Genomic DNA, 21532 nt, shown 5'->3' with positions numbered 1-21532 from the left:
TTAGGCATTAAATTCAAGTTAAGGGAACGTCAATCTCTGTTCAAATGTTAATCAGCATTGGTGAAACTGGTCCTGTAGCTGGATAGTTGGTGCCAACACACCTTGTAAAGACCAGAGATATCCATACGGCTTGCAGGGACTCTTCACCCCGCTTTATTTTTATTGTCAACGAAGCAAGTTTGCTTACAACCTGTATAGCCTACAGCGTTTCACAGCACATGCAGCAATAAAAATAGAAGGAATTACACATTGTGCAATAATCACAGGTTCTTATTGAGAAACATAATTTGCTCACCGCACACGTTTATATACTTTAGCCGCATTCATCACAGGTCCAAGTCGACTATACGTGCCTTTTTCATCTTTGTACATAGATTAGAGTGCACTCTACAAATAATTTCATGACATGCTTGAGAGAGAGTCGCAAAAGATCACCACAGTGTACTTCACCCAGAACATAAACGCTGTATTGAAGAAGCTATAAAGCTGCCTAGTGTGTCTGAATGATGCTGATAAAGAAAAATCTTTGTGCTCTGTTGAAAAACTGCTAAAAATTATGGAAAAGACTAAATTCAGCTACCACGACTCTTCTTTTTCTTGATGATCCGTCGTTTCATTTTTGGAAGCCACAATCAGCCGTTAAATATGTACACACATGTCAACCGCAGTTGCTTAGGGAGGGGAAATTAAGTGCTAGTTTCTTGATAATCTACGTTGTCCATGGACTAGCTCTAAACTTTTGATGCAAAAACGTGTTTGTGTTCCACTTCTTAACGAATGGAAACATATGTCTGGTCTCTACGTGTGGTCTCTTGTAGCACGGTTTGTGTGGTACACTTCCAAGGAGATTCAAGGCAGAGTATTTCACCGAGGCAACGCGCACCTCTCGCTTCTCACATCAGACAAAACATGTATTGGCAGAAAACACTGTGCACCAGATGTTGCTATTTAGTACGGGTTACGCATTCGCAGATTGTTTTTTTTTCTCGCACATCCTGTGGAAGCAACAGCATCATAGATATACGAATATATACGTGTAGTTATTTACAAGCTGCAGATGTGTATCAAATATAGATATATATATATGTATATATAGGCGTGTGCAGGACGTGTGCCTGCACATGAAAACGTACAAGCTCTTATCTGTGCATGATGCCAACAGTATTCGTGTAGTTTTGTTTATACCGTAACTCTTGAAACCGTGTCAGATTGTCCTTATTCCAAAACAATATCGCGGTGCTGTACACAACGGAATTCAGTTTGTGAAAATGTACAGTGCTGCGAATTGAATTTCTTTTTGCAAGGTGGAGGCTTCAACATGTAACTTTCTGTCCTCCTGCACGAAGGACCTTCAATATGAAAACTTCTGCATCACGCAGCAGCTGCCGGTTTGTTTAACAGTAAGAAAAATCGAGTATGTATGTATGCATGCACGTCACTGTACATGGCCTTCAAATAGCACCTCAAGTTTAGACACAAGGCAAAGACAAAACATAACCTCACCTGCAGGAATGGTCGCTACATCACAGTTGCTATCAGCCACAAGGACCACACATCACCAGAAACATCAGCGATTACAAAAAACACAGAAAGAGCAGCTACTACGATGCCTGTTTTGCCAGTTTTTCGTAGCGTGCCCTTTTTAGCCTTTGGAGCTCCGCATATCTGAATGAAACTGAAGAGCCACGTACACAATTGTCAGATTATGATGTAAATCTGAAAAAAGCAAAAAGCTTGACAGTCTCCTAAAGGGGGGACACATAGCGCAATATGGTGTATAAGGCAAACCTTACACAACATACAGTGTCACTGTATTCGAACACTTCGAATGTCAACAAGGTGGACATCGGTTAGAGAGCACACAAAAGTGTTGCCCGTACAACCTCAAAGAACAATACCCCCCGGGTCTCACATCCGGCGGCTTCAATCTATTAGTGGAACGCCGCTGACGTTGAGGTCGGAAAGTTTTTGGATCACCTCGGGGTCCGACAGAGAGCCGGGTCTCCCAGCGGGACTTTCCGTCAGAGTAAAATCCGGATCGAGGTCGTCATCCAGCGTCATAGCGGCCGAGTCTGGCGGGCTCTCGGAGTCTGTGGACCCTTCGGCGTTGGGTGGCGGAGAAATGATGCCCACGGGCTCGGTGTCGGACATGCCTATACCGTTGGTGAGTGGCAAGGGGGACGACGTGGAAGGTGGCGGAGTAGGAGCCCTGTGGACTGTGAGGATCTCCTCAGTTTCTTCTCTGATAACTGGGTTGGGCAACTCAGCGGGTTCAGGGTGCATCAACAGGAATGGTACGAAGCAGGCAACTTCTCCTCTCCTAGAATAATGAAAGGTTATACGAACAAAGTTGAAAAACATTTAATGCGTTAGGTCGCCCATCAGTTAGGCGCATCAGTTTATGCCCTAACTGCAAAGACTTCCCGTTGTAGTAAACTGTAATAAACTACTCAACAGTGGCGAATTCAGGGGGGCGGGAGACGGTTGGGCAATTACAAAACATTAGGTTAAACATATAGTTTCCCTCCTCACCAGTTACGCGCTTCGACAAAGATACCCCCCCAAATGGGGGTATGGATCTGCCCCTGCTATTCAAAAACAACCTGTAGGAACTGGAAGTTGCATGTACGTAAGTAGGAAATATTGTATGTCAGCTACCGTTTCGTGAGCTCCGAGAGAGTTATGAATTAACTGGCACAGTACACTACTCACCCAGAAAGCGTACTAAGCGTTCCAAGGCAGAGTTTCACTTTAACTTCGTAGGAAACGACAATGCCGAAGATATTCTTCTTGGCTTGTTCGGAGAGTCTGAAAGGTTCAAATGAGACTGAGGTGATGGACCACCGTCATTGGGCAGCAGATATCGATAATCAGTCGTGAGCGGCCCACAGCGACAGTAAGATTAAAGAGGCATTGAAATGACTTCAATCAGGATCCATCATGCAAAACATTTTCAGTGAATGGAGTCATGTCGCACTGCAACTCAATCAACCTCTACCCGACAAACGTCATCATGGCGTTGGCAGACAGACCGAAACCAAAACAGATCGGAAGGGGAAAGCTGGGTTCCACGAATGAGCAATTGTTCGTTGAAAGAAAGTAGGACCGAAGGTCATGTCCCTTTCAGAGACCATCGTAATCCCCTCAAGACCGTGACTTTCAGGCGCGACCTTGTTCACCACTAGCTTTGAACGTAGTTCAACTCTACCAAAATCGTGGCGCTGTCGAACATTATGACGTCATTTGTTTACAAACAGCTAGAGGCGTCTATTCATAAAAACAGGCATGGGCGGCGCAGTGTGGCCTTGGCGCCCCGCCCTGATCTCCCGGCGTGACGTAATCGAGTCCGTATGACGTAGCATCAGTGTAGCCAGCAGCCAGGAGGCCTCATTTTGCAGTCAAGACTCGCCTGCTACGGACAGGGCGTAGCGCTACTTGCGACGGACTCGCTACGTCACGGGGTGAGGTCAGCATCGCTCGTTGATTTACGGGGCCTCTGAAGGAGGAGGAGGAGGGGTTTCTAGAGCGTGTGCAGACCAAAGACCTGTCGCGCACGCGCGCTACAGGACAGCTATGCTAATCTCCACACGTTATTTGCTGTAAAATACGCCGCTACGAAAAACGAAACATTTTTGGAAGCGGCCTTCACTGCACATTTATTTCTTCGATTACAGGAACATAAATTCTAGAACACTTACCAACTAGCTGCCATTTCTTACTTCTTTCCCCCGTGAATTATGATCTTTTGGCATTTAAGAATATCGTTTACATCATTTGTCATTGTTGACTTTAAAGAAGCACTGAAGTGCGAAAATTTCTCCTCTCGGGATGAAAAATGGCGCTACCTTGATATCAACACGGAAAGAACGATATTCATATCGTTGCGTCATTCGTGATTCATGAGCGAATGAAACTGCTGTCGACGCTTGAATAAAATGGTTCTTCCCTCCTCTCCCTTCTCCTTCTCCTTCTCCCCCTCCTTCTCGAGAAGGTCGAGAATGCGAAGCGGGCCCTCATTGGTCTCCTTAAAACGATTTGTCCAATCGTAGCGGAAGACCGGTTGAGGAGACCAGTGCGAGGCCTCTTCGCATTGCGGCGCTTCTTGAGAGGGGGAGGGAAAGCGTGGATTGCGGTTTCATTCGCTCATGAATCACAAAGCTACCGATGGATCTTCTTCCTTTTGGTTATGTTTCAAGGTAATGGCATATTTCATTTCGCGAAGAGAAATTTTTGCACATTAGTGAACCACGGACCCCACGTTGGGCGCCAGTTTCGTGGGAATTTACGACCCCACACCCTTCAATAGAATTTGCAACCTCATTCGAGAGTAAATCGCAAAACAATTGCGCAAAAACCATATTTACATTGTAGAGGATGCAAGGCAATCTGGTTCCTGGCCATTGTAACTCTGTACGAAGACGCCATATTTGTTCCGATTTTCTTCTAACATTGGCTTGAGCCGAACTTCCGTTTCAAATGTCGTTCCCGCTTGAATTGGACTGTCGCCCCTGGAAGACAATGCGTATGCTTATTAACGATGCAGTATGGGGACATAGTTGAGGTCAGTACAAGCGACAATAAAACCGCATAAAAAGACTCGTCAAGGGACGTCAAACATATCTAAGCAAAATACAGGATCGTACTGGCTATTAAGTACCGCCGTTGTGCACAAATGCAAGACCTGCACACTGTGAAGACATGGTACTGGAACAACGTGAAAGAAGCAACTCTGCCATTCAAAAGCGCACTCGATAAAAGTAACCACATCTCTGAGAGAGAGAGAAAGGGAGTAACTAGGAGAGTAATTGCAGCTTTAGACACGTAGACTGCAATTAATCCCTATTTTAATCCCTGACCCTGAAGTTTACTACCCAGCACTGCGAAAAGTCCCTACACTTTGCATAAACTAATAATGATTGTTGCAATACTTCTTGTTCCCCCCCCCAAAAAAAAATATTATGAATTATAATCTTTTTTGGGGAAGTAACTATACTTCCTGACTAGTTTCTTTTTTTGGGGGGGTTGCATATGTAATCTGGGATACATAATTGTAATCTGCCTGTACACTCTACACTAAAAGAACTAATACAAGTATTTACCAGTACAGATAATAAGTTTTTTTTTTTTTACTTTCAACCGATACAACTCTTCTTCAGTGCACTACGCTGTACAGAAAAACGAGAGAGAGTGAGATATCGAGTGATTTTAGTCCTTTTAGTTACTATCGATGCATTGCCGCTACCATTAGTCGCGTTGGGGACTAAGTGCACCAAAAATTTACGCGAAGTTTTGGGACTAATTGCAATGCTGGGGATACTATAATGGGGAACAATTACAATCTAGGGGACTAGACGCTACAATTACTTCCCCAACTTGCTCTTTCTTTTCTCTTTGAGTGCACAGTCTAAGGAAAAAAAGTGTAATATTTTTAGTCATTTTGAGGACAGGACGCATGGCCACAACCAATACTTCCGTTTGGGGCTAAATGCAACGCAGTTCATGCGATTTTATGAAGAATTTGCGGTGTCAGGGAGTAAATCTTAGGGTCAGGGGACCAAAACTTGGATTGCAATGTACGGGACAAGACGCTGCATTCACTCCCCAACTTCCTCCTTTTTTCTTAGAATGTGCTGCTGACGCAGCTGCACGGCATTGTAGGCTGTTTCTCACGCAAATGGGATTCCATAGATACTCCACGAAGCTTGCTTCAACTCAGATATGTAATTTTTAGGAGGGCACCAGGCAAAGTTTCCGGAATACGACAATGCAGGAATGAAAAACAAAAAGATAAAGAAAGAGGCAACGTGAATAATTGTCGCAGGCCTACTCATCTGAGCGGAATACAATAATGATGCTACCTCACTATCACCCAGCTTCAATTATCCACGCTGGTACTCGTCATGCTTAGCGGCACCTAGTGATTAAGATTTTATCCCCTACCCGATATCGTGCCATGCATTTCCATTTTATCATTGCTTACCCATCATTAGAGTCTCATTAAGGCAGAAGTGTCCGCGCAGAAATGCGCATGATTGATTATGTATCCAATTTTGGCCCATCCATGGCTATTCGTTTAGTCTTTAGTGTTACGCGTATTTTAATTTTGTTAGAACGTCGGTTTCAATCGCCAACTTGGTTAGGTTACGCATCCCACGGCGGGACCATGTTTTTATTCTGACATCAGATGCCCGAAGGTTTTGTCGGGATACTCGACGTTATGAGTCAAATACACCTATAGAGTCTTGCGCTTCAGCGTTAAACACGGGTAAAACACGTTTTTAGGCCCCTATTTGCATCACTTACGGTGAAGACCAACTCCCCCCCCCCCAAAAAAAAACAACAACAACAAACAAACAAACAAACAAAAACAAAAAAGAAAACGAACGACAAGTTGAAGGACCGTAAGGATTTCGGGTAGATATCGGTAGAATTCCTGCGAACTTGTTCGGGATGAACTATCTTGAAAAATCGGGTTTAACCAGAAAACGAAGAGCCCTAAGTATACGTTAAGTGATACGCAGTCAGCTCAACAGCTGAGCACCTCGTGCTCATCCGATATGCGAGAAGCACGTTCTTCGAGAAAAAATAAATAAATAAATACAATGACAAAGGTGAAATTTTTCACAAAAAACCTCTTACATTTCCTTATATGAATATGTTATTGCCCCCGATGAAAAAAATAAAATGACAATAGAAACATAAAACGCTAAAAAACAAGGGTCTAAGTGTACATCGTATGCATGATAGCTTCAAGTACCTGTTGCTTGTAGCAGCTACAGAAACCTTCCACCTTCCTGTGGAGAACATGCAGATGTCGGCCACTTGTAATACTGAAAGGAATAAGTGAAATCTATAGAGAGCTGGCGACAATACCTGGCAACGAAATGTGACACGGATACGTATGTTGTTTAGCTTACTTGAAGCTTTGACATGCTTGATAGTCTTGTGAGAGTCATTCTGCACTTTCACATTCACCACAATGTCTTCTCCGTGGCAATACACCTAGACGACAGGACGAGAATAAGGGGAAAAAAAAAACGAACTTAATTTATTTGTATTTAATGAACGAGATAATTACTTGTCCGAAGATTATGGGCAGTGAACTGTTGCTATGACTTACGAGCGCTTTGATCGGTTTGTAGTCACGAGAAATCGAAGTTTCTAAATTCAACATCTGAATTAGTCAAATCAACCTCTCGTCTTTTTTTTTGAATACCGGAAATAGAAGTACGTTAGCTGAGACACACTGTATATCTCTGCCTGGAGGTGATAGCGTCATTACATACATTTAAATTAGGTACACCATTATACAGTAAAAGTGCTGCTTTAACCCCGCCTGCATGATTGTCGCATAGAAGCGCGCCCGAAAGGTGCGGCGATAGGGGAAGTGTCCCCGCATCTTGTTTTTTTTCTTTTTTTCCTTCCCCCGCTTTGACCTTGACACTGGTGACGACCGTCTTATCACAAAGAACTCACAAGATAGGTCCCCGTTTCATTCACATTTGCCGGTCACGAACAAAAAAGGAATTTATCTGGGAAGCTACTTCGATAAAAGTGCTGTTTGCGGAACAAAGGTCAAAGCGCTAAAATCAGCAAAACAAAAGAAGGCTCCCAAGCAGCACAGTGTACTGAAAGTCGAGTGCAACAGGGGTGGACCGGTAGGTGGCGGGCCTTGAACAGACTCATGAAGCTCAACAACATTGATAAGACACATACCGTCCACCCCAATTGCACTCGACTTTCGGTACATTGTGCTGCTTGGACTGGAACACTTTCTCTTATCGCCGCACCCTCCGTGCGCGCGTTTTTGCGACAAGCACGCAGGCGGGGCTAAAGCAGCACTTTTACTATTTTTTCGACTATTTCCGTTGCTATACTGCGCATATTTTTTGTTGGGTCTGCGGTTATCCATGGAGGACTTCATATTTCTGTAAAAAAAGTGAGGTTGGTCTAGCAATTTTCGAAATTCGATTGAAAGAATAAATTTCCCTCAAAAATTTTCCAAAGCCTTCCTAAATCGCGGCAAAAGTTTCCAGAAGGTAATTGCCGAAAGTACCACGATCCTCCGGCGAGAACGTCGCCAGTAAGAATTTTTTATCACTTTAGGTGAAACACCCTGTATAGACATTCATAAAAAGGGGGAAATGATGTGAACAAGAAGGAAAAACATCCGTGCGCGAGTAGAGTCTATATTTAAATAAAACACGCGCTCAACCATAGGTATACTCACATCTTTTTTAAGGCTGGCTTCTAACACGACTTTCCCTCCATTGAGAGCGAAGTCCTTGCAGACCGAACTGGTTCGTGGCGAAGACGGTAGGGGCTTCGGTATGTTCGCAAACTGTGCCTTGCGAATCGGCAAGTTTACACAACTCCTGGAAGGTGATTACAATAGGAAAATTATAGCGTTTGTAGCATATAGACGTCAGGTACTCTCTTTGAAAGGCGCTTGAATGGAAAACTCTGGGTAAGGAAGTGTGTACTGCGAAATGTTGTGTAGTAGTAGTAGTATTAATTACAAGCTCACATAAACATACACATTCGTACATACGCATGCGTACATTGATCAAAACAGACACACAGACACACACACACACACACACACACACACATGAAAATAAATGAAACCAAACGTGTTTGTGTCCACGTATTTTTATGAAAGTGTCGCATACATAAAAACAAATATAAATAAAACATGCCTTCTCGTTTCGGGCGTAAAGGTGTACTTGATAGGGTTGTGAGAAGTACTGAGCACGCCAATAAACAGATATAACGATCTCGGTTAGTGCGGAATTTAGTTTCGAAAATCGAGAAAACTGACGTGACGTTCAACTGTAAAGCGTGCTTCACAGCCGAAAGAGCGTGTGCGAGGTGAAGCCCTCTTGCCGGCACTTTACTAGGATCGCAACTTTGCAACCCTTTTTATGTCATGTTGGGGTTTCACGGACATTCTTCCTTTACGCATCTTAAGCAGGGCGTTGTCAAGGAGGGTGATGCTCCAATGAGAGTGCTTCGCAATGCTAGGGCGAATAAGAAGTGAACCTACTGCGGAGGTGGCTTCTCGTCCACTTCCATGGTGGTGTAACATCGGACGTAGTAACGGACCCCACAAGTGTCACCGGACTCCGGGGTCAGTCTCTGCATCACTGTAGACACTGGGGCATCCGTGGGGAACTGCAATAAAAACGGTACGCTGTCATTCCTTTCAGTGCACGTGCGCACGTCCGGTGATAAATAGTAATTGCAGTGGATTGGCGTAGATTTGGAAATAAAATTTACGACTGCCTCCATTCTTTACGCAACCTGTGTCGGTTTTGCGATGGTAAAACGTTGAGAAATGGGGCTAGTTTCCTGGTTTTATAATGAACGCCTCTCTGCAGCAACGACGTAAACCAATTTGCATCGCTTTCAAGAGGAGTCTTGAGAGAAGAGAAGAGAAGAGAAGAGTCGATATAATAGAGGCTTGCTTTACGTACACGTGTCAAAAATACGTGCACTGCTGCACTTGAAACTCGGTGTAGGAATTTCCAGTATAGAAAGGATTTCGTTATTTTCAGTTTTCGCTATTTCTCCAAAGTACAAACTTCCACTTTTTTCACCTTTTCATTACTGGCATTTTTGCAAGTCACGAAGTTTGGCCACACTCGAGCTAGTTCAGCCATATAGGCGTAAACAACGTTTGAAAGCGCTGCAAACTTTCAATTTAGTTTTCTTTGTTTTGTTGACCTCTCGTTCACCTGCGGCTGTTGCGTTAATATGTATTGTCCACCTCCTTGTGCTGGAACGCCAGATTTGTATGCGCAGCGGCATGGAGACAAACAACGACCGCGCGTTCCGTTGCCTTAGTGACTGCCGTTCCTGTTGGAATACCAGCCACGGGGCATATGAAGTTCCCTATATTAAACACTTTCCTGAGAGCTTCTTTTTCGAGTCCACACGTTCTCAGTGGGGTTCAAATTAAACGTTGTTTGCCTGTCACTCTACGTACCCGTCTGTGCTAGTTCTTGTGTGGTTAAACTTCGTGAACTTGGAAGACTTTCCGGTCAACAGAAGCCATGGAAACGATTTTTTGCATGTGTCTATAGTTCGGTGGGTAACTGTTGCTGATAGTATGCTCCTTCTCGTTCAAGATCACCTTCGCATACCAGCTCATTTACAAATGAGATGGAATATTTAGCAACAAACGACCAGTTACAGGACATAGATAAAACGGTTAAAAAGCAAGCGAGCTGGTGGCTAAGATCCATGACGAAAACCCGAGACTGGGAAAAAGACGAAAAACAGACGACACAACACAAAGTCTCAAAAACAGACATTTGAGACTTTGTGTTGTGTCGTCTGTTTTTCGTCTTTTTCCCAGTCTCGGGTTTTCGTCATGGATCAGTTACAGGATCTCCCCAGCGTTGTTCGAGATGTCAGAATAGGCATGGCACGACGCGGTCGCCGAAGGATATGACACAAAAAAAAGAAAAAAAAGTATACTTCGTGCACAACAAGGAGGAATGTGGCATTTTGGTGCACGGACCGCTTCTTACGTTGCCCATCGGTCGGGCTCTCATCGGAGCCAGATTAACGAAACGGGAGATTGATTAGAAGCGACCAAGGCAGTACATCAGCATGGTTTGGATCGGTGGCATACATGTTCTTTGTGGAGGCAGTGGTTGAATGGCATGCTCTTGACTGCAATGTTTAAGAAAGTGGCGTCAGGGGGTCACTTAGAAAGTGATGTCCTCCCATCAGGGTGAGAGCCGCACAAACTAGAAGCCTCAGTGCAGAGCCAGTCAAATGTCCGACGTGCAACCATGGATCTTCGGCTTTTAGAGCGATAGCATTATAGGTAGGGCCCACCAACGTCGACAGACGACTAGGTCTTTCCACAACAGTTGCGGTACTTACAATGGCACAGAAGGTACCGAATGTTACAATGGTACGATAGGGAATGTTACAATGGTAAGATCAGGATTGGAACGTGGCCCTATAAAGCTACATCATTTAAACGCGCTTGGTAGAATGCCAAAAGATGCAGCCATTTTTTTTCTCCGCCCGATGTATTGTTTTTACATAGGCAGATCCAGTGTGCACCCTGGCAATTACCGACACAGATTGGGATATGTCAGGGGAGAGAGCAAATGGCGCCGCAAGGATCGAGTCATTATACCAGGAGCGTTCGAGTTCTTATGCGCCGCAGTTGCCGTCTTTCTGTGCGCCATATAGGTGTGCCTTTACCGATGAGTATTCGAACGTACACTCGTAGAGCAGCGATACAGCGAGCAGGCGACACAGAGACGTGGAGAGAGAGAGAGAGAGAGAAAGGCCAACAGATGGCGCAGATCACCTCGCAGGCACGGAACTCGGACGTTACAACCGTTAACAGTTTAAAACGAACTCAAGAATTCCTTTTTGTTTTTTCAAAAACCGTCTGACGATAATTACTAACCTGTCTCAAATGCGTTACGTTGTACTTCAATATCACGTGATGTCTGTCCGCGAATCCGGGGCCGACTCCAACTTTGTTCTTTGCGAACGTTGAGGGTCACCACCTTTCAGTTTTTAAAAGTATTCAAAATTAATGAGCGCGATGAATGTGAAGAACTGACTGTGTGGTGGTAACATATGTGTGTGCCAAGTCCTACGTGGTGGTACCTTGAAACATTGTGGTCATATTGCACTTTCCAATTTCTTTAAGATGGCGATACTTCCTGTGTGCGGTATTCAAAGGCGCGCCCCATACTATTTGAAAGTGCCCCAGGTCCTGTGTACATAGCGCGCTACGCAACCAAGACTCCCCTGCTCAGCGGCGAAAGCGATCAAGCCTTTCAACACGGTCGATGCAACTCTTCCGGTCGCCTTGACGTAAACGCCGAAGAGATTCCTGTCACCAAAGCCCTATAGGCTTAAACATCTACGCCGTCCTCCTATCTACATTACTCTCTTTACTCCTTCCGTGAACTTTTCCTCTCATGGTAGTCCTAGAATGACCGTTGCCTGGAGATGTCGCTAATATGGGCTAAGCACGCCAGCTAAAATATGACGCGGTTTAAACACAGGGCAACGTTGTTGTCCGGAGAGCAACGTACTACCTGGATCACGCCACGCAAAAGGTAATGTCTCTCACATGAAGCCTCGCCTGCGCCTTCCCAAGCAGTAGCAGATAATAAAAATAGGGTCTCCTTCCCACGTGCGCCACGTAAAATTGCGGAAATGTGAAGTCGTTTAGGGTGAATTTATGGCACACCCTAATGGCACGCATAATGGTCGTTTTGTTAATCAGTTTCTGCGTTACATTCTCGACGGGGCTGTTCTTAGCTGGCTTTGCGACCTCAGTAAATATGCGAGAGAATGCGAGAAAATAGCGTGCTTCCTGCCTCAGGATTGCACTTTGTATGTGAGTTCATGTTCTGCACGCTCTGTTGCGACACGATAATTGTACTCGGTAAGGAACTTTCCGCAGCATGAACTAAAGAGAGGGAGCAAGAATAGGAACTGCAGCATCGCTGCAGCCGAGTTTCGGTAGGCTGCTCTTTATTCCAGCTCTCATATAGCGGAGGAAGGTACACGATCAGTGTACCTCAGATTCATTGGATAGCGAGGTTCGTACCTTTAAAGTTTCAAAAATAGGAGGTAGGGAAGACTTTCAGAAGAATCACAATACGCGGATATGCGTGACTAATGAGCTAAAATTAATTGGTTGTGATTATCAAGAACTATAGCAACCAAATGATGATGTCATCGAGTGTTTCCCAGGTGAGGCTGCTGGCCCCAGGTTCATGTGAGTTGATATGATTAGAGTGACACGCACTCGGATGTAGCAGGGAAGAGGGGGTTCGTCCAGTGTGCCCGTGCATGTTAGACAAGTCATTGATCGAAGGACCAAGCATTGGTGTGCGGGATTGCGTCAAGCTACAAGAACATCGTGCACGCTAGAAGACCCTACAAGCTACAAGAACCTTGGATATACTGAATGGTCTAATGTCGATGGCTTCTAGTTGAAGCATAAGGGTTTATGCCATTCCTTCATGCATAGCACTGCCTCGATGATGTGTTCAGTGGTAACTGGGACAGTATATAGGTCGTGCAGAGCAATGTGCTGCTGAGGCAAAACTCATACCGAAACAAGGCGATGCTAGGGATTCAGTTAGGTAGTATGCATGCCGAATAAACTTGCGTCTTACAAAATGTCAATATATGGATGCACATGGAAAGCACCGCAGCACTTGATGGATGCGTGCCGACCTCAAAACGTCCGTCTGTTCTCGACCCCGTACTTCGTCCCGTCTCAACTTATCCCGGCTACAGCCAGGGCATTGTCCACCCTTATGAGTTCGAGAACCACACCCACCGGCCTCACAGAATGCATTACGACCTTGCTCCGGACAAACAGAAGTGGGCGGGTTGACACACCATCAATCGACGTGTGTGTGTGTGTGTTTTCAGAACAACGCGCAGGAAACAAAGTCCAGGTGTTTCGTTGAACAACAGCAACGACAACTTTATTTCGAGATGATGAATGGGGAACTCCATCACCAGGGGCGATACTCTACCCCATTGCTGGTGGTGATGCTGGGAATGAAATAATGAGGCCCTTCACAACATGGATCGAAGTCCTACGGTATCCAGAAAGGTGAAGAGAGCCTTGAGGGCAGAGCATTGCTGGGCTGGATGTGGCCAGGGACCAAGCAGTTTTGTGTGTTTCGTTGAACCAGACACATAAGTATTGTGGAAAGTAACCTTCTGAGGCTGGAATAGACGAACGCAAGACAAACCTCAAGGTGTCTAAGAACACGAAAGGTGTTCCGTCTCCTCTCCGGTACTCTCGCGCTGCGTGGGTGTGTGGCTCCTCGATAAGGGGCTTGGGTCCCATGGGCTAACTACAGCTGTCGCCTTTTGTCCCGTTGAGGAGACCATTGAGCAGCCTTCTTGTGCTGTTGCGGGGCCATATTCCTCTGGGACGTCCTCAAGCGCTCCTTTAGAAAGGAATTCTACATCTATCCGCGTACCATTCGCTACGTCCCCGATCACAAACGCGACTCGATGCCCCGGGATGTCCTTTTCCCTTTGGGATTGTACGCCCGGTCTCAAGGAAAATACTAGAGGCGCGCCCTCTGGAGCTTCCTTTAACTGTCACATTTCAATCTTATTTAAATAATGTTACGGGTTCGGGACGTGTGTATGCAGTGTAAGAAAAAAACTAAGAGGAAGAAAAAAACGAAAGAAAACCGAGAAAGAAAAAACTAACTCTATCGTCAGCGGCAGACATTTGGTTTCCCTTTCGTACACTGTTGAGATTTCCCTTCAAAGTAATAAGTAGGACCCCGAAAATTTAGGCAAAAAAAAAAAAAAAAAACGATGGGAAATAGGCAGGCATTTAGGCCCTCAAAAATACTAAATAAAGGTAATAAAGTGCAAAAATAGGCACGTTAAACTGGTACACTCCTCGACTTTGCTGGTGTTTCGGAATGCTCCATCGCGGTAGCCAAGGTCGTGCAGAAGACTGGTAGGTGGTGGGTTCGAGTCCTACCACCGGGTGTGCTGTCTGAGGTTTTCCCCTGGGTTTTCCCAAGACTTTCCAGACGAATGTCGGCACAGTTCCCCCTGAAGTTGGCCCAGGACGCATATTAACCCCCCTGTCCCCCGCTCCCTTCCTGCTGTCCTCTCTCCATCTGTCCACATCTGTACGCCGCTCAGAGCCGCAGTTGCTTCGCGGCGCTAACACGGAATAAAAAAAAAGAAGAAGAAGAAAAGAATCTTCATCGAGGAAAACTTGCTCTTTAAAGTGTACGGTACCGTACGAGCTTTGACGCACCTGGTACACAAATGCTGAAGCGGCCTGGAACGACGCTGTATTGAATACTACTTTTAGTTCTCCGCCCTCGAAGCTTTTGAAAGACCCAGAAAGGTCACATCTTTTGATCCAATGTACACAAACCCCTTCTAGCAAACCAAGATACTGAAGGAAACCAAACGCAAAAAAGGAACAAAAGGCGCAAACACCCAGAAGCAAAAGGCAAAAATGCAGCACTCAACACGTGCCTGAAAGGCGCGCTCGCACTTACACTACTAAAAAAAGGCTGTTATGGCTTCTAAGAATGTTTCAAAAAGGCTACGATTCAATAGAGCCGACAAAAAGGCAGGCAAACACGAAAATGTCGCATTGAGGCGTTTATAGGCACTTATAGACAAATGCAAATGGCCTGGTCATTATACTATAGGGGGAATCGCAACAATACCGAATGGAAAAGAACATTTTCTACATACACGTTCTCTTTCGTGAACTCGATGTTGATGGTTTCACTTGGGGCACGTAATTCGTGTTGCAAAGTAATATTCTCGACACCGGATTGCTTCCTCGCATTTCTTGTCCGTTTCCATCTTGCAAATCAACGCTCTCTCAAAAATAATCTCCGTCTGGAGCTCACGTTTCATTGCGAGTTTAGGGTACGCTTGTTTTTCTTCGTTTCTTTGGAATTTTCGGGAAAGTGGCGCAAGCGTATAGCGGAAAAGCTGAGTCAAATTGAAACCAGTTTCCAATTTTCCTCCGGTAACGAAAATGTCAAAGAAAAGATGAAGGGGAAAAGCTGTCCCGCTCCTTTTAACGATTTTGAACTCGTGGTGTGTCCTTTCCGCTGAAGCATTCCAATGTCCTTTTGTCGATCAGCTATAAGTCTGAGGTGTTCCATCTCAGGAAGAAAGAGAGAGAGAAAAAAAAGGAAAAAGAGAAAAAGAAAGAGAAAGAGAGAGAGAGAGAGAGAGAGAGAGAGAGAAAGGGAAAGGAAGGCACGCGGCAAAGAACTTGTATTCTTATTACAAAATGGGAATCAACGCAGAAGAAAAGCAACAGTAATGGAAGAACGAATAACGGCAGAAAGTTCAATATATATATATATATATGAGTTGAATTTCAGTTCCGATTATTGCGGCTCTCAAATATCAGTGCAGATTGAGTGACGTCTGCTGGAGGAAAAACAGTGGAACGCGTGTTCAAATTGAAAATAAGAGCAGAAAACGGCGAAACGATGTGTGCTGTAGTGTTCTGACGTGAAGCAGACGTCCTTTTTCTTCTTCCTTTTTTTTTTTTCCATTTTGTGCTCCGTAATATATAAACGAAGCAGACGACGAACTGGATTTCCTGCTTTTGAAGAGTTATTACGTAAGTGTGCTCGTTTCGAATAATTTTCAGTTTTGAAGTGGATCGTTTTCATGTTGTGTAATGCAAGCGAAGGTTGATCTCGTTAAATATGTGTGCACCGCACTTTGGAAGTTACCGACACGAAATAGATCGAGAGCCCGGATATGTCATAAACAGAGTAGTATACTCCCACTGGGCCTTGTAGATGAATAGTACGTTGGACAAGCAGATGACTTGCGTGTCGCGAATGAAGAACAACAATTCGTTAACGCTGAGCAGGCTTCTAATCACCTGAAAAGTGACACTGCAACTTTCTTTGCGAAGCCTTGCCAAGTTAGCCAAGTTGCTTTGACAACTTGTCAAGCATACTTGCTACAAGTGTTTGACACCGACAGCTGCTGACGTCTACAAGCTGTCCCAGAAAACGTGTAATTGAATTATAAAAAAAAGAGAGAGAAAAAAAAAAAAAAAGCTACGCCTCCTAGAATTATGCGGTCAAAGGCATTTGTTCATACTAGGTTTTTGCCACGTACTGATGTAAATGTCATCTAACGTAAGTTTAATTATGTAAATTTTTGCGAACTGAACTCGGAAATTTGCCAAGTAAAGGTCACTTTTTTACCACACCAATACAAAAAGCGTGCCGAATTTACTCAAATTCATAATAATTGATTGTGCTATTCAGGAGCTATCCCATCGGAAAAAATAGCCGAGCATCATGCTTTTCGGAGCACCCTAGCATAGCGCGCGACGACTTTTTGAGCGCAACCGCTGTCAGTCCGACGAAAGGAAGTCGCAAACCCAGCCCACAGAATGATGGTAGAAAAAGTGACAGTTTCTGAAATTGGGAGAGGGAAGGCATGATCCCAGCGGAAGCCGGACGCGATAAGCCATGCCTGTGTTATCTCTTTCTACGATGCCAGTGTGGGCTGGGTTTCCAACCTCCGTTCGTCGGGCTGAAAACGATTGCGCTGAAAAATTCGACATGCGCTATCCTCTGGGGTGCTCCGAGAGCAGGATGTTCGGCAATTTTTTCCGATGGTATAGCTCCTCAATATGTCTGTCAATTACCATTAATTTGAGTAAATTCGGAACGCTCTTCACGCTGGTGGAGTAAAAAAGTCACCTTTACTTGGCAAATTTCTGAGTTCAGTTCGCAAAAATTTACATAATTAAACTTACGTTACATGACATTCATATCAGGTGGCGGCAAAAACCTAGTGTAAACAAATGCCGTTGACCGCATGATTCTAGGTGGCGTGGTTTCTTTAAGATTATAATTCAGTGACACGTTTTCTGGGCTTATATAGCCTTTCTAACGGAAGTTTCTCATTTAAGTTAGGCCTTCGATGCACTCGAACATGAAAACTTTCTTGAAATATATGTATGACTTCTGCGGTGATCTATTCCTCGTCCCTTTGAAGGATATTGTTTTCACGATTCGAATACTGGGCTAACACCTGAAAGACGGCAGCTGGCGGAAAGTCAGCGTTGTCAACGGAAGTCATGAAGACATGGAAGTCAAACGGAAGTTATGACACCAGCGAAAGTCACCGATGATTTCTTCCGCTGTCTGGCTTTTTCGAGGACTGCCATATTAGAAATGCCCTTAGCACGACCTACTAGATTATAGCGACCATGTCATAATCGGCAAGCCCTATGAGGAGCCCTCCGCACGATCCGCTAGAGGCGCTACCCATCGGTCCGCGAGTTCTGCATCATGATTGGACAATGGAAATTTGACGCGCAGAAGCTAACGTACTGCGACTACCGTAGCAGACAACAGCAACATCTATGAAAAGGCGTAGAATGATGATGATAATCAACTTTAGAATGAAACATCTTCCACGGGACATCCACTTCTAGTACAAAAATACTAAGGTAAGCTGAAGTACAAAATATTTAGAAGTTGAGGAAGCAATGTCCGGGCCGATGAGTAGCGCCACCGCTAGCTTCCAAATGCGGCGCTGGGAAGGGGTACCTATGACATGGTCGTTACAATCTAATAGGTCGTGGTCCTTAGACACACACAACGACTTCCCCAACGTCTGTGCTACCCTGGTGCCTGTGCCTTATTTCTCATGAAGTACACGACGGAGTGAAATGGTCCCGAGGTTGAAATCCGACTTCTGCTTTAAAAACGACGCCCAGGAAGTCCCATTCATTTTCAACAAATCCCTCAGCGAGTTCCACTTGTAATAATACAATCAGAAACGAAAAAGATTCCATTCCATTGCCTTATTCACATCACATCACATCCATTGCGACGCTCGTGGAACAAGTCAGATGAACGTCAGTGTTATCTTGTCAGCTGCATTTCATCAAAAAAGAATGCTGACTTTCGTTATTATTCTTGGATTGGATTGGATCTGTGTTAAAATTAATGAGGAGACTGTGGCTCCACAAGTGTGGAGTCGGCTACTCCAACTGACTTGTACCATTACGGGTTTATCAACAGCACATACCGTTAGAGTTTGATGGGGTTTATAAGTGAGTTTTTACGCTGTCGCATCTGCGTACGTAAGGGATAGCGTGGTGGTTCTGCGCAATGCGCAAAGCTCTGCCTGTGTCTTGCGCGTACGCAGAACCACCAACGCTATCCTTACGCACGCAAAGGCGATAGTGCACGATATGCTAAAACTCACTAACAATGCGATGACAGCGTAAAGAATGAATGAGTTAAAAATGATTATGAATTTATTAAAGTGGTCCACGGGTATGCAAGGCGTCTATGGGTCACTGCTACGGTTCTTTGTTTTGGGACTGAGTCACGCAAACAGACGTGGGCAACACAGGATTCTATAGGTGCTCAAGACCATGACATACTGAAATACGGCAGGCCCTCAACCTTCTGACTGTGCAGTTACACAATGTCAGTGTAGCGTAGTTGTCAGTGCACTCTGCCGGTAATCAGGAGGTGTGGGTACGACTCCTGCCGCTGCCTGCTTTTGAACGACTGCAACATTTCAATAAGTTCTTCCTTCTTTTCGTATAGCAATATATTTCTCGTCGCAGTTTACGCTGTATCGGTTCTATAGGCTAATGACAAAGTCGTCAGAAAGACATGATACGGCAGCCACTGAAGTGAGCTATAAGCATGCGAAGCAGGAATAAGATTCCCCCCAAAGTTATTAGACGGAGAGGAAAGTAAACTATAAGCGAACGTTTTGAAAGCGGAGAAGTCATTCTGATGAAATGCTGTCGTCTCGTGTCCCTTACTGAGGGTTAATGATCCAGTACCTTGTTTGCGGGCAATACTTACCAGTACGGCAGCAGTTGCTTAGATGCGCAGGTCAATGAGGCGTGTGTTCTTTACGGGCAGATGACGTTAATCGCATTAAGGGAAATGAATTACGTAAGACAGTAACGTGGTCTCTGAAAACGAGGACTCATAATACTACGCTGCTCTACATAAGTTTGGTAACACGAGGCCTAATGTGTAAATTATGAGTTGTAGAGCCATCTAGGTTACTTAGGAAGCGCTCGCGAATGGGGACTAAGGAAGCTTCTTCGTCACTATAAGTAAGTACTCCAGTCAGAAGGACGCTCTCTTTCCTATGTAGTGCTGTATTTCGTCTGCGTTTGTTGGCATCCTAAAGTGGTAGGTAAGCTCTGTGTTAAAGTTTCCGCGCTAAGGTATGGCTGAGATAAGATAGATAGGTAAGATACTACGCTGGTGCGCGAAGTACACGAGGAAGAAAAAGAGACATAGCTTGCGCTTATTGGCAAGGGTTTCATCGACTCCAGCCTTCTAAAATTTTAAAGAAAGAAAATATCTGAAAAGAACAGTCTTGCAGTTTTTTTCCAACTGTATTCATTTTATATTTAATTTGACTGAAAGTAACTGAAATGTAATTCGATTCCTTTTTATAAATATTTGAAAGTATTTGGTGCAGATGGAATAGCACAGGTTGCCCTTGCTGAACGGTTCCGAGATGACATCCCCACATGATAGAAACCGTTATACGCCCTTAGATACATTTATACTTCAGTTCCCTTCGCTTTTATTTACTCTTGCGTGACGCAATCTTCTTCTGAGGTCCAATCACCTCGACGAGCGGTGAACCAATCTGGCACAGTATTCCGACCCTATCACAGGAAGCCTCTTACCGAAACACTTCGAGAAGCTGGGATGTTACATACTAATGTTACGAACGACCGGCGCCGGGTCAAGAACATACAGGGCCATCAAGTCGATTGGGAACGTTACCTCTAAATTGTTAAAGAGCCGTTCCCTGAAGCCAAAGACGAGATTCCTTCTCATGCGCCGTACCCTCATCTTCAGCTCTTGCAGGTGGGTAATGCTTTCCAAAGCACACATCTGCGTCTTAACTGTTTTCTTGGTAGCGTGCGCTCACTGCACTTAGAGTATTTGCGGCCCCACTTTGCTTGATTACGGAATATTTTACCCCGGATGTAAATGGAGGGTGCCGAGAAACAACATTGCGTGTGGAGGCCAAAAAAGGGTTTAGTGTACTCTTTGTTGGTGGCATTTTGTTAAATAACGAGCGGGCGAGGGTCGCAACGTGGTACAAGTTGTCCTACAGTTATCGACTGTGTTAAAGGGATACCGCGCTCTTCAAACATCGATTCGTTGATTGCTGTTGCAGACGGCAGTGTATTTCGCACTTTATTCGTCGCGAGATCGACCTGTAGGGGCGACACCGTCACCTTTCTAGTGTGGATAACACGCCAGCCGACGTTCGGAGTTGATGGTTCCTTTCCGTAATTCTTGTGTATATTCACCGGAAGACCACTTGTGCCGCGATGGTACGATGCTGTTCAGTTCCCCAATGCTCCACCTACTGCACTGAACGCGGAATAAACGTGTAAAAGCAGACGACGCGAGGGAGCTATCCACAGTACGGTAGTTCATCGTTTCTCCGCAGCGCGCTGACACCGTTCGATCTCCGAGCGAATCAGCTCCGTGCATTAGTTTCCCGCAGCTGGAGCGGTATTGGTTATTGTAGGCATCTGAAAACAACGAGATCCACACAAGTAGGCTTTCCCGCGTAGAAGGACGCGCGAGCGTGCGACGTCTGTCTGAGAAGAATGTGACGTCAAGAGGGCGTTCCCGTTTCCCCGGCATCGAGATGCGGCTTCCTATCGCCAACCATAAAGTGACGTCACGAAACGTCATGCGAGCCGACCACGCCCTTCCGTAATATGCTCCTCCCCCGGCGCTCGGCCACGCTGCCGATGCCCACACGAAAATACTTAAAACTCAGAAAATACGTCGATTCCGAACTAAAGGGATTGGCGGGGAGCCGTTCATTGTTGCACACGTTCAGCACGCTTTTTCCAGTTTCGTTAGAGAGCGAACTATCCCTTTAAAGGTTAGTTGGGCTACATATGTTTTGTACGTGGAATATAACATTCCTTCAGGTGGAAACTGTGATGTTGGAG

General features: G+C 45.0%; 1 protein-coding gene across 2 annotated transcripts in view; it reads right to left on the bottom strand.

Moving 5' to 3' along the window:
• Positions 1-124: 124 nt before the first annotated feature.
• LOC135366795 (phosrestin-2-like) overlaps positions 125-21532 on the bottom strand; it is a 257439-nt gene continuing 236031 nt past the window's right edge. For both annotated transcript variants that reach the window (XM_064599712.1, XM_064599711.1), the window contains 7 exons: positions 9047-9174; positions 8231-8375; positions 6918-7002; positions 6758-6830; positions 4365-4508; positions 2713-2808; positions 125-2320 (listed from right to left, as the gene is read on the bottom strand). In XM_064599712.1, coding sequence (XP_064455782.1) covers positions 1924-2320; positions 2713-2808; positions 4365-4508; positions 6758-6830; positions 6918-7002; positions 8231-8375; positions 9047-9174 — 1068 coding nt within the window. In that variant the 3' untranslated portion in view covers positions 125-1923. The remainder of the gene's footprint in view (positions 2321-2712; positions 2809-4364; positions 4509-6757; positions 6831-6917; positions 7003-8230; positions 8376-9046; positions 9175-21532) is intronic.

The sequence above is a fragment of the Ornithodoros turicata genome, chromosome 8, assembly GCF_037126465.1.
Source record: "Ornithodoros turicata isolate Travis chromosome 8, ASM3712646v1, whole genome shotgun sequence".
Classification (NCBI taxonomy): Eukaryota; Metazoa; Arthropoda; class Arachnida; order Ixodida; family Argasidae; genus Ornithodoros; species Ornithodoros turicata.
Note: the sequence above shows the minus strand (reverse complement) of the source record. Positions and strands in the feature narration are given on the sequence as shown.